The sequence below is a fragment of the Thermobia domestica genome, unplaced genomic scaffold (genome assembly GCF_964235325.1).
Source record: "Thermobia domestica unplaced genomic scaffold, izTheDome1.hap1.1 HAP1_SCAFFOLD_438, whole genome shotgun sequence".
Lineage (NCBI taxonomy): Eukaryota > Metazoa > Arthropoda > Insecta > Zygentoma > Lepismatidae > Thermobia > Thermobia domestica.
Genome location: NW_027656148.1, coordinates 86161 through 100775, shown reverse-complemented (window position 1 = coordinate 100775; position 14615 = coordinate 86161). Strand labels below are relative to the sequence as shown.

The window sequence follows — 14615 nt, the reverse complement described above, 5'->3', positions numbered from 1 at the left end:
GGGAAGGAGCTTTTGCTAAAAACGCAAGCTTGATAACAGAACGGTTACCAGCTTTGGCTATGAATGCAAAAGTAAGGTTTGGTTTAGCTTTATAAGTATTGTGTTTAATTTTTATGGATTTTGCCTTAAACTTTTGTAATAAATATAAGTATGAAGTTAAGTAGTTTTACATTTACAATTCCTAACGAGGAACTTAAACAATTAAATATTGATCACATTTTAACCAAGGAACAGTTAAATGATAAAGCCAAAAAGATGAAAGAAAGTAGAAAAATGCATTTAACTCTTTCTATACCTCAAGTTAAGAAAATAAACAAGGAAATAAAAGCAAATGATATTAAAGTTCATTATGGAGGTTTTATATTTGCAATTCCAACCATTCTAGCTTTAATAGGTGCTCTTGGTTCTGCCGTTGGAGGTGCAGCTGCTATTGCAAAAGCTGTAAATGATGCAAAAATGAATAGAGAGGAATTAGAAGAACAAAAGAGACATAACTTAGCAATGGAAGAGAAACAAGGTGGTAAGCTTCCAAAAAGACGTAAAGCCTCAAAGATTAAAGACGAAGAAATTAAACCTTTAAGTAACTTGGATCTAATTCATCTTGTTAATAGCTTAAAATAAGAAACTTTAGAGGTGTGTTTATGAGTGATGAATTGCCTAAACAACCAAAGAAGAATGAGTGTGGTATTGCTAATTTTGATACATTTAGAAATATAGGAACTCGTTGGATTTGTTATTGGAAAGAAGGAAATAGAAAATATGTATTTGATTCATTTTAGGTAATCCACCAAAACACTTGTAAAATACCTTGGTCATGATATAGAATACAGCAGCAATCGTATACAGCGTTTAACGAGGTAATCTGAGGTCATTTACGTATTGTAATATTAAAAATGTTTACAGATGGATATAGTTTTTCAGAAATCATTAGTCTGGTGAATAGGAATAAGGATATTTGGAGAAGTTATATTTAAGTTTGTTTTGTGGGTTGAATTCATAAAACGATAACAATATTGTGTCTTTATAATAAATATGGATAAAATAGAGTCATATGAATTACAATCTTTTAAACCTAATAAAAAAACAATCGAAAATTTAAATAAATCAAACAGACGTATTGATTTTGATATAGATGTTGGGGATGGGTTTGTTCATCCTTATTACGCTGATATTTATGTAACTTTTGAAATTACAATTAGAGATGCTAATGGAGAATATACTGCTGGTCAAAATATTAGACTTATTGATAACTTCTTCCCATATCTGTTTTCTCAAATACAAGGTAGTAAGCCTGGGCAGTTATTGGATATTATAGACTATCCTGGTTTAACTTCCACAGCTGTAAACACATGTACGATTTTAAAACCAGAAGCAAATCACTATAAGGAATGTGGATGGGATGAATTACATGCCGAAAAACAGATGAAGAATTATTATTTTTACTAAGACTCTTACCAGGATTTTCTTCTGATTATAAAGATATTTGAAAAGGAGGATTGAATAATACATTTAAAAGAAGTGGTTCTGATGATAATGCGTTTGTTATTTGGAAAACAAAAAAAGGAGGATGGAAAATATGAGAATGATCAACCGAATCCAAGTAAAGTTAAGATTACAAATATGGAGTTGAGAATGCCTATTGTTAATTATGAACTTAACTGCTAGATTGCTAAGATCTAATATGTTAAAAGAGGGTAAAATTACAATTTCCTTCAACATATATCAATGTTTACAGAAATCAGTTACAGGCAAATATTTGGAATTCGATCTAACCACACAATTTAACTCAAGTGAATTTGATATGTCTAATTTCGTGATTATATTTTTCCAAACTGATACGAATGATAACGAACAGAGATTCAAGCTATTTTGATCGTTTTAAAAGTCCAGAATATCCATTTTTGTAATTCCAGAAATGAGTCTTTTACTTTAGAAGCTTTGAACTTTGATTTTGAAAAGCATAAATATCTCAAAGCTTACGAAATCTATACGATGTACAAAAGAGTTACAATTAGAAACACTGAGATGTTTTATTATTCTAAAGAGTTTTTAAAAAATAGACCAATGTATGTAATTAACACAAGGAGGCATAAATCAGTAATTGTAAATGATAGAACTAATTTGAAATTTGACTATTAATTTTGAAATCGATTTACCAGATGAAACAATTTGCTATGTTGTAATGATTGGTAACAAAAACTTTGAATATGATGTGCAGAAAGAAAAGATGATTGAGAAGATATAAATCTGTTCTATGCTTATTAGATTTTTTTAGTTTTTAAGTGTTTTTATGGTAATATCACAAAAACTTTTTTAATAAAATGAATAATCCAGATAACATTCCACGAGAGAATCTAATTGCGTTATTTGAGGATACTATATTAACACTTTAAAACTTACTAGCGAAAAATAAGAGGAAATTTAAGAGATTAAAATGTATTTACGTTACTCTTATTGCATTTTCGATACTACTTTCTGCTTCTACAGGGTTTATAAATATATTTGTTTTCGTTACAGTCTATTCAATTACAACAGCATTTGCATCTACTTCTGCTGTTATTACTGGCTTATCTAACGATTTAATATAGCTTCGAAGAAAGAGTATTATAAAAATATGGTTAGTCAAATTGCTATGTTTAAGGATGTGTTAGCTCAAGGCGAAATATCAACAATTCTTTTATTTGGAGTACGTCAACTTATCCACACAGTACGCTACATAAACACATTACATTCTTATATCGGGTATAGTCCATTTATTTTTAATCTGTACAAGAACCACATATTCATAATATCATTAATAAGATCCGTTAACACACATATTCATCCTTATTTGTTATAGTACTTACAACCACCTCAAAATAAAGTCATACCAACCATCAATTATTATTATGTTGTATATCTTTATGTTTGCACATATTCATAACCATTTTCAGCTTCAAAACAGCTAGTGACATATATATAAAACACTTTGTGCCAATCTGTACCATTCCAACATTTCTCCCCGCTTTACAAAATTAAGCTTATATCTTACCCCTCTTCCTACATAAAAATAAATCCAATGTAGGAATATGTTTTTCTTAAGTGTATCCCCACCTATCAGGCGGTTTCTTACTTCTCGATGATCTTCGGAGAGTTTGCTGTACTACATTATCCTGGGTTAGTAATGGCTGAACTAAGGATGAAGAGTATTGTCGCCATGGATCCTGAGATATCTGAGAACCATTCCCTGTGGGCTGATCTCTTCTACAATTCTCTTTGGATGTTTTGTTAAATGTATTTCCATTATTTGGGACTCGGTCACAAAAATCCAATTTAACTTGATGCGCATGGTACATACGGGTGATCCCATCCACTACTACTTTATACGTATTTCTACCGACTTTCTTTAATAACGTTCCTTTTGTGAACTTTGGAATTGACCCTCTGTGATTTTTGACCCACACAGATTTTCCAAGTATATTATCCGTCTCCCTTAGTCTGTGGTCGGGTTTCCTTCGAGGAATACAGAACCAGGTACGAGGTTTGAAGGTTAGAATTGTTTCTGCCGGCGTCTTATTTGACCATTTTCCATTGGTATGTAAAAATAAGTAATTGATTTGTCTAATCCATGATTGAAACATATTTCGATTCACTCTATAGTTGGCTTGTATAAATTTTAGTTTCAATAGTTTTTTAATTGATTGCACGGCCCTTTCAGCCGTTCCGTTACTTTGAGGGTGATACGGCGGTGTGTGCATTAACTTGATATTTCGTTGAACACAAAAATTCTTAAAATCAATCGATGTAAAGGGTGGTCCATTATCTGTTACCAACGTCTCGGGAAAACCCATAAGTTGAAATACTTCCTCTAATTTTTCCATCGTTTCCCTAAAATTAGTACTATTCACTACCCACACCTTAATCCACTTGGAAAAGACATCCGTTAAGAGTAGCACAACAAACCCAAAAATTGAAAAATGATCGAGATGGACTCTCTGCCATGGCTTGTTCGTTGATGGCCAACTACTATATTGTCGTTGTGCAGGAACATTGGTCATAGCCTGACAAAACTGACATTTCTGTACAAAATTGTGTATATCGGATAAGAAATCTGGCCACCAAACTTGCCTTTTAGCCATATTTATCATCTTATCTACTCCCAAATGCTGAAGTGTGCAACCTAGTTAGATAAATGAATCTTAATTTACCCGGTACAATAACCTTTCCTTGCCAATATAGTAAATTATTTTGTGCTTCCAACTCATATCGATGTTTAAAAAACAATTTATGTTCTTTATCATCTAAAGAAAGTGGTAGTCTTTTCGGCCAACCCTTTTTAGTCCAATTTAATACCGTTTGCATCCATATATCTTCCCGCATCTCCTGTCCAATTTCCTGTTCAGTTAGAATAAATGTTTGCAGCTGACTCACATAATTTTGCGTTTCCTCTTCATCTTGAATTGCTGTATTCATAGGAAATCTTGATAGAAAATCCACCACTCTTACTTCCTTGTGATATACAATTTCAAAATTATAATTGGTTAATAACAAATACCATCTTAATAAGCGGGGCGTGATTGTCGACGGAGGTGCTTTCACTCCAAAAATCCATCTAATGGGTTGGGAGTCAGTTAGAATTTTGAACGATCGTCCGTATAGATATTTATGGAATTTCTTCACCGCAAATACCACAGCTAAAGCTTCCCTCTCAAATTGGGAATAATTTCGTTCAGCGTTTGAAAGCGTGGCCGATGCACATTCCACCGTTCTTAAGTTAATATTGTAACTATTAAATAATACGGCTCCCATCCCATAGGGAGAGGCGTCTGTCATGACAAGAATATCAGATGTTTCATCAAAAGTGTGGAGAACTAGCGCCTGTGATACAATTTCTTTAATGTTATCAAACTCCTGTTGATGTATCTTATCCATTTCCATCGTACATATTTATGCAACAAATGGTTTAGATTGGGAATTTTCAAGGACAATGCTGGCAAATGTCTATGATAAAAATTAACCATACTCAAAAAGGATTGTAACTCTTGCACACATTTGGGCGGGGGCGCAGTTATTACAGGTTCTAATTTTGCCTTCGAAGGCATAATATTATCGCCCACTAAATCATATCCTAAGTACGTTATTTCTTTACTAAAAAAGATACTCTTATCTTGTCTAACTTTCACATTGTAGGTCCTAAATTTTTCCAATACCTTTACTGTTCTCTCGTAACATTCTTCCAAAGACTGCCCCCATATTAAAATGTCATCTAGATAAGTTGCAAATCCATGACAGCCGTGCAGAATCTGATCCATAAACCTTTGAAAAATTTGTGGAGAACAATTTAAACCAAAAGGCAACCTAGACTGTTGATAAAGCCCCGGAGGTGTATTGATGACTAAATATTTAGACGACATTTCATCCACCTCCAACTGTAAATACGCATTACTCAGGTCCAACACCACGAAATATTTAGCTCCCCCAAGTTTATTAAGAATGTCACTAATTTTAGGGATAGGATACGCACATTTTTCTGTATACTGATTTAGAGTCCGTTTAAAATCAAAGCATAGCCTTATATCACCATTTTTCTTACGAACCACTACTATGGGCGTAGCCCAGTCGGAAAACTCCACCTTCCTCCATACATTTAACATACACAACTTATCTACTTTTTTCTTCACTTCATCTAATAAAGCGTACGGAATATCGTATGCCTTCCTAAATATAGGAATGTGATCCACTTTCATCGGAATCGTCACTTTATATCCCTTAACTGGTTGATCAATATTCTCCGAAAAAAGCGCCTCAAACTGGGTTAATAGTTTATTTTGATAATAGCGAGCATCTTTAGTATCAGACACCATCGAAGCCACTATTGGTAAGTTCCTAAAATTCTCTATATTTTGCTGCCTCCACATGGGAGTTAAAACGTCCAACCAATTTCTACCTAAAATGGAACTGCTCATTTCCTTCTCAATAACCACCAGAGGTAAATTGTGAATCTTACTATGGTAATCCACTTTTACATTCACATAGCCTACCGGAGATATGAGCGAAGAGTCTGCATTTCTCAGTGAATTCTCAAACTTCATCATTTGGTTTCCTGGAAACCACTTCTTTTGTTGCATTCAGACTTATGGCCGATACTACAGCCCCTGTATCCAATATAAACTGCACCTTTCTATTATCGCAACATAATGAGACAGTTAAAGGTTTCGACATATTCGGGTTACTATATGCCATCCTACCGACTGCGCCAAAATTGTTAGCTCAAGCCGAAATATCAACAATTCTTTTATTTGGAGTACGTCAACTTATCCACACAGTAGACTACATAAACACATTACATTCTTATATCGGGTATAGTCCATTTATTCTTAATCTGTACAAGAACCACATATTCATAATATCATTAATAAGATCCGTTAACACACATATTCATCCTTATTTGTTATAGTACTTACAACAACCTCAAAATATCGTCATACCAACCATCAATTATTATTATGTTGTATATCTTTATGTTTGCACATATTCATAACCATTTTCAGCTTCAAAACAGCTAGTGACACATTTATAAAATACTTTGTGCCAATCTGTACCATTCCAACAGGATGAGTTTAATGTTATTAAAGTATTGAATGGAGAATTAACAGACGAACATACAGAAGACATTGTTGATAGAATTAATTATATATATATAACGAGATAAGGTCATTGCAAAAATGAACAAATTTTTAAGTTTTTTGTAAATAAATAGGAAATGGCATCATAATTAAACAAGATTACCATTTTAAACTTGTTAATTGCAAGATCTGGAAGAAGGAAAATCATACGACATAACCTCATTAAAATTGATAAAAACAAAATACACTGGTGAAAGAGTATTAGTACATTTAAATGACAAATACAAAACCATATTACCCCAGGGATATAATGAGGATACTGATCAAGTTTTAAAAGAGATGAAAACTAAGAAACTTTTTGTGAGGTATGATGGAATGAAAGATCTTTCTAATGGTTATAAAATGCACCAACTGTTCTTCAAAAATGAGTCTAAGAAGTAACAATGCTTAATAAAAAAAATTTCTAAAGTAAAAAATGGGGTAGTTAGTATGGAGCCTTAAAAGAAGTTCATTCTTTCTAATAATTCAATGTAATTTTAAAAAATGTGCGAAACGAAACGCAAATAGCTTTCGAAAACAATGGTTGTTTATTCAGCTTGTACTATGACAAATGGACTGAGTTTAAGAAATCATTGTTTCCCATAGAGAACGAAGTTAGCAGAACATTCCATTACCAGTACCCAAACTTGTAATTTTAAGTACGTTTTAAGTGTTTTTTTCTTGTTAAAAAATCATTAAAACTGAGATTTAGACATTCGTAACTGCATAAGAAAAAGCAGTACTTTTGAATGCCATTTGAATTTTAATGATCCATAGCTAAATAAGAGAGTTATTTGAGTTTTTGTAATATTATCCTTAGAATTATGGAACCTACAAGACGTTCAAAACATAGTAATTTTTCTATTGATTTTCGTTTGAATTTTGAAAATCGATGAATATCTGGCGAAGTTATAACCAATTCAAAATTTCGTTAATTTTTTACAGGTTTATCTTTTTGTTTTCGAGAAAATGTTATTCTTTTAAAAAAAGTCTTAGAATTTTATGTAGATTATGATAGTATGTTTTTATTTTTCAAAAGTTACAAAAATTAGTAGTTATTAAAATTTAAATTCGTATCCTTAAATGTAGGCAACCAGCTACACATAAAAAATCACGCCTTTACTTCTATCTCGACACCCGTTTATATTTTCAAAATTGATCTATAAATAAGGAAGATATAAGCATTTTTCATTTCTTGACCCTTGAAATTTCAGAAGTTACGCAACCAGCAATGCTTGCTCATGTAAAGTATGCAACCGGCAATAGATATATGGGTATCCAAAAATGTAATCATATTGTTCAAAAAATATTCAGTAGGAGCCGAGATATCGATAATCTTATTACTACTATATTTTGAATTTGCCTGCTACGTGAACATATTCAAGCACTCACTTACTCAATAGATGGCGTTACATATAATTTAGTTTATCACTTTGCTAATAGATGGCGTTGCTTGTAGAAGTATTTATTCATATATAAGGACTGATTTTCACTTGATTTGTTTGAGTACGTGTTAGCCGAGCGTGCTGGCTCATGGTCTGGCCAGCTGTGAGTAGTCATCGGCGTAGTTGTCGCAGGTTCGAATCGCCTCCAAACCAGAAGAGGCATTTTCACACTCTCCTCTAGAAACCAAACAAATCAGAAGTTGATGTGAATGGAGATTAGCGCTAGTTGGGAAAGCAAAACGGAGGCACAACAGAAGTAGCAACAGAAACAGAAAAGGGAGCCTGTGAGGCAGCCAAAAGCAAAACTAAACAAATAAGAGAAAGGCGTAAGCCCTCTCTGGTCCACCTGTACACAGGTTTTGCTGCTTTTTACTTTGAAAATGTAGTTTTAGATGTAAGTTTTTATAACTTTACATGTTATAAAAGCATATGCGCAAAGCACCTTGCTCAATCTTACTTTAGAATTGTATTTCCACTAACCATCTGTGTTAAATAATATTTGTCAAATGTACTGGGAGGGTGTGTGTGCTTAAACTGGTATTGATGACACTTGGAGGGGAACACTATGGTCAAAAGATGTGCTTAAACTAGATTTTTGGAGATTTAGCCTAATTCGTTGATTGGAGGTTGGAATTAAACTGGTATCTATGACACTTGGAGGGAAATAGGTTGGTCAAAAGGTGTGCTTAAACTAGAATTTTTTTTAGATTTAGCCTAATTCGTTGGTTGGTAGGCGGGCTTAAACTGGTATCTATGACACTTGGAGGGGAATACGATGGTCAAAAGATGTGCTTAAACTAGATTTTTTTGGAGATTTAGCCTAATTCTTTGGTTGGGGAGTGGGCTTAAACTGGTATCTATGACACCTGGAGGGGAATACGATGGTCAAAAGATGTGCTTAAACTTCTTTTTTTTCTTTTGGAGGTTTTGCCTAATTCGTTGTTTGGGGAGTGGGCTTAAACTGGTATCTATAACACTACTAATAGGCAGTCTTGTTTTGAAAAGAATATTGAAATGCATACCATCAACTACATAGCATGTTAAGGCAGCACTAATAAACTACAAGTAACACAAAATATGTCAAAGTAAAATATTTCCTCTCTATATTTTCAAGGTACCCTATTTCAGCGTTTTCTGTTTATCAGTTATATATTATAAACCCTGCATGCATAAAAGAAATTAAGGAAAACAAAATAAAAATGTAAATGAAAAACTATAAAAGATGAAGTATCTGAAAGCAAATCTCAAAATGAAAAAAAATTGGAAACGTTCAGTAGTTAGGAAAAAGTTTGCATTACAATAAACAGAAAAGGAAGATATAGAGGGTAGGAAATTTATTTTGATCATTCGTGAAAACGGAGAAATAGAGGTATATAAGGAGAGGGACTGTTTTACGTACTAAGCTACACCACCCAGTGAACAATATTGCAATCTTAACATGTTACATTTTTTTTAAAAGGAACTACGTCAGATTATTACTTATTTGAAATCAACATGTCAAATAAAATTATAAAATACCATATTAGCTATGAAGTGTAGCAAAATAAGGGTGTTATATTACAATCAACCAAAGTTAAAAAGCCTCTATCACATATACAGCACTACGAATATGAATAGGATTATGTTCGTCATTAGTACCTCAGCTTTGGATACCTTGCCCATGGTATGACCTGTTTTCAATGAATAGGAACGAAGTTATCAACAATTGATTGATTGTTGAGTTTAACATCCCGTTTATCAGCAAAGCTGTATAAGACGTGGGACTACTAATTAACGTGGAATCCGAACTACTTGAGTTCGCACTAGTTATCGAACAGAGATCTCCCACGCCGAACGATCGTACGCAAATTACTTATCCACAGCGGAGCTCTTGCAAACAATTGAAAATCTGAATTCTTTTAAACGCTTTATTTCAAAAAAATTCTGAGACAAGTGTGATATCTAATTAACTATGTCGTTTTCAATGGACGTAATAATTATTTTGCCGTTTACAAGTCTTCGATATCTCAAACTGTCCGGGAGATATGAGAAAGTTGATTAAGTAATACACATACTATTCGATTAATTTCTATATTTTACATGTGCCATGTCAAGATGGTACTAAGTTTTAATTCATTTTTGCTCTCTTGGCACGTGCTATGGTTTTACACGTCGTGTTAGCATGAGACGTACCAAACTTGAACTTTAAATTTCTGTATGCACACTTACCAAATGTTGGGGTATTCATCTAACATGTGAAGACATGCATTGTCACGAATATAGTGAACAGGTAATTTATGATATATAATAAAGTAACTTATTATTATGGAATTATATGGAAGTAGATGACAAAGCCTTTTATTGTTAAGGGAACATACGACCTTATTTTTCCTTTGCTCTTTCCACTGACACCTTTGTCTCAAATTAAGCCTTGTTATTAATTGAGATATGTGTTGAAAGATCTGGTACCTGCTGGTATTGTAAAATGAAGAGGTCCTTGTTATTTAAAATCCGGATTGTAATCGCTTGGTTTCGAAACCGAAATCAATGTCACGGATGGATTGTCCTCGAACATGAGTTGCTGGGGAGTTGATACGTAGTGTTACTTTGTATTTGTAATTTATACTTTCTAAAAATGGTTTGAAATTTTGTTACAATAATGCTCGTCAATATGCCAGCTTGAAAATGGTTTCCCAGGATTGAAATATATAGGCACGACGAAGTATAATATCCTACTGCATGAAATTTCGTGTGTGTCGTGTAGAAATGGCGTTTGTGTATAAATGCCTTGTATGGTGTTCCTTTGCAAACATAGAATTCTCTACTTTATTCTCTTGATAATTATTTTTGCAATGTTTCTCATATATTTCTTTTCATTATTCTTCCTTTGTTTATAATAAGATGTTTTGTCTTCTTATTTGAAATATCAGATTAGTGGTTGTTAATTTCCTTGAAAAAGAAAAATAAATTGGAACGAAATTTATTAAATTATAAATTGAGAGCGAAACGTTTTCATTTTCCGGGTGCGTTAGGCACTTTTTCAATACAGCACCCGAGATAAGTTTTTCAATTTCTTTTCTACGATTATTTGCTAAGAAGTAAGTTTGCAAATTCAAAGATAACACTTCCATTCTTTTTTCTTCAAGTACGGATTCTTGTTCCGGTGCGATCTTCCGGAATGAAAAGGAATTAAGTGTGCTTAGCTACAATGTTTTCCCAATCTCACTTTCGATTAAATTATTTTAAACACTCCTAGCATGCATGAGATTTTAACGTGTATGTGTTAATCTGCTTGGATTTTAATTGTCTACGTGAACTGAACTACTTTATACCTCTAGCGGTATGAATGTTTTTCCCGCCTATCACATTTGATGTTACTTTTAATTTACCCTTTCAATAAATCTTTTTTCGTGCTCTTGACAGTTCTAACAGTGTGGTCTAAAAGTAGAACGATAAATAAGTCCCTTTCCACGTCTTTCGCACCAGTGTCACGCACCTCTATGTGTTCTGACGTGTGATTTCATACTAGTAATTTGACTAAATCCTCTTCCACACATTTTGCACTTGTAAGGTTTTTCACCTGTATGTGTTCTGACATGTGCTTTCAAAATACTAGATTGACTAAATGCTCTTCCACACTCTTTGCACTTGTGAGGTTTTTCACCTGTATGAGTTTTGATGTGTTCCTTCAAATTAGTTCTTTGACTAAATCCCCTTCCACAGTGATGGCATTTCAGAGGTTTTTCATTTGTATGTGTCATGATGTGTGCTTTCAGATGATCTTTGCGGTTAAATCCCTTACCACACTCTTGGCATCTATGAGGTTTTTGAAATGTGTGTGTTATGATGTGTTTTCTCAAATGACCTTTTTGTGTAAATTCCTTTCCACATTCTTGGCAATTGTAATTTTTTTCACCTGTATGTGTTTTGATATGTGCTTTGAAAATACTACTTTCACTAAATCCCTTTCCACACGTTTCGCATATGTATGGTTTTTCACCTGTATGTGTTCTCATGTGTACTCTCAAACTGTTACAAAAACTAAATGCCATTCCACACTCTTGGCAGTTGTAAGGTTTTTCGCCTGTATGAATTCTGACGTGTGCTTTCAAAACACTACTTTGACTAAATCCTCTTCCACACTCTCCGCACATGTGAGGTTTTTCACCCGTATGTGTTCTTATGTGTGCTTTCAAAATATCTCTTTTACTAAATCCACTTCCACAGTGGTGGCATTTCAGAGGTTTTTCACCCGTATGTGCTCTAATATGTAGCTTCAAATAACTTCTTTGACTAAATTCTCTTTTACATTCTTGGCACTTGTAAGGTTTTTCAATTGCATGTGTCATGATATGTACTTTGGGATTACCTTTCCGACCAAATCCCTTCTCACACTCTTGTCTGATATGAGTGTTATAAGCTTTATGCGAAAAAATCTGCAATTTATCACTTGAATTTTCAAAAAGCCCGATTCCACACTCTTCACAAGAGCGAGTTTTTTCTCCTGCATGGAGTAACATATTTGATCTTGGACTTAATGTTTTTCGACACTTTTGATAAGTATGATACTTTTCACTCGTATGTGACCTTGACAATTGCGTTCGAGTTAATCCTTTGCAAGACCCTTTGCTGGTATGAGATTTCTCATCTAAATGGAGAAATGTTTCCTTCCGCGTAGAAACAGTAACCGCTTTTCTGGAAAGAGTATGTTTATCGAAACAGTAGAAATTAATGAAGAAGGAAATGAATATAAATGATATGAAACAAAAGAACTGCAATGTCTACATGTAAAATACAGCAGGAATGGCGAGACGCTAATTACGAGTATTTTTGCTATTGCAATTACCAGAGACTGCTAGTAAAAAGATAAAAGCATTAAGAAAATAAAAATAACAGAAAAGTTATAACAATTCCTAATTTTTGCACTATTATATCATTTCGATCAACAAATCTGTCTCTACCAGTGTTTCTATTGTCCTTAGAATCTTTTAGTTATAAAAATTTCAATCCATATTATGAGATTCACGTCAATTGAAATAGACTCTACGCGTTTAGTTGTGATACATATCTAAACACGCTTCCGATATAAAACTATTTGAGAAATCTCGTGCTTCAAATTAGTTATAATATGTCTCTTGTTCGTTTCTTTTAGGATTTTTACCGTTAGAGGCTTCCAAAATTTCCAAAGCTATTATGACGCAAATTTCCTTATTTGTAACGCAGAAATAAATGTGTGGCAAATATAACGTAGTCAAAAAAAAAAAAAAAAAAAAAAAAAGGAAAAATTAATAATGAACACAAAATTGAATGTAAAATCAATAATAAAAGAAAGAGGTTCACATATCTCAGAAAATATATGGGGATAGCTAATTAAAAGCATACGAGAATGACAATGAAAAGCTAAAAAACGATGTATAGCACGTAGAGTAAATATGGATAGAACATTGTGAAAAGGAGATTGTTTGAGTAAAATCTACAATAATGAAAAAATATATCCATCTTCGGCAAATTTTCCAAGGCAACACCTGCGAAACTCACGTGCTTGAAATATCTCATACCCGGATTTCGAATCTCTAGGCTCGATTTTGCAGGAAGTGAGACATTTGAGTTGATCATGTGACAGAGTTTGGTCCTTATGAGAAATCAAGTAGGCCCTTCGTAATAAGCTGATGCGATGCTATTGAATGTTCTATACCGCATATACAACACTCTTATTATATGGTATGTCAAACAATGTCTCCTGGCTATTGTCTGCATCGTGAAGAAATCTAGTGTTTATTGTTTCTTACTTTAGAAATAAATATTGTCAAAGTAAATGTGCCAATCTGTTGATTAAAAAAATGAAACAGACATGTTATACGAAGACAAATCAAAAATTAAGAGCAATGTAACATTATATTTTTTTACATTGTTCATATCAATATCTGCCTCGTCTATCGTATTGCTACCGTCTTGTGGTCATGCTATGAAAGTTTCATCCCAATTCCTTTGTTTGTTCCAGATAGATCATGCCGCGCCATTAGAAGTTTGCATCAAAAAGGAACAATGACCAGTGATCCGGTTTTTGTGGTCGGAAGGTGCACCAAGGGCCCCAATCCATCAAAAACTTTCGGGAGAATACAGGAGCAGTGATCTTCCATAACGCAGTCTCTACGAATGGATTGAAAAATTAAGAAATGGTCACATAAATGTTACGCACGAGGAACGAGCCGAAGGACCATCTACAGCAGGAAATGCTATCAGCCTTGAGCGGCACTGTGAGACCGTTTTTGAATTTTTAAATCTATTAGTAAACAATATGTAGTGCGAAGATACACTTCCTGTATTTTGCCGAAAGCCTTTGATAGATTGCGAATCCTGATACACATTCCGACCACAAAAGCTGGATCAATACTTGTTATTCCTCTTTAGTACAAACTCTGATGAAGCAGCTATCACAGTATACGTACCTAAAGGAAGAAAGGTGAAGGAAATAGGATGAAACCTTCACAGCATAACTAGACAGCATATTAATAAAATAAAGGAAGGCAGATATCAGAAAGAACAA

General features: G+C 33.5%; 1 protein-coding gene across 5 annotated transcripts in view; it reads right to left on the bottom strand.

The window, feature by feature from the left end:
* Positions 1 to 2735: 2735 nt before the first annotated feature.
* Positions 2736 to 14615, bottom strand: part of LOC145676861 (uncharacterized) — a 60688-nt gene continuing 48808 nt past the window's right edge. For all 5 annotated transcript variants that reach the window (XM_081747654.1, XM_081747651.1, XM_081747652.1 and 2 more), the window contains one exon: positions 2736 to 12763. In XM_081747654.1, the coding sequence (XP_081603780.1) occupies positions 11557 to 12763 (1207 nt within the window). In that variant the 3' untranslated portion in view covers positions 2736 to 11556. The remainder of the gene's footprint in view (positions 12764 to 14615) is intronic.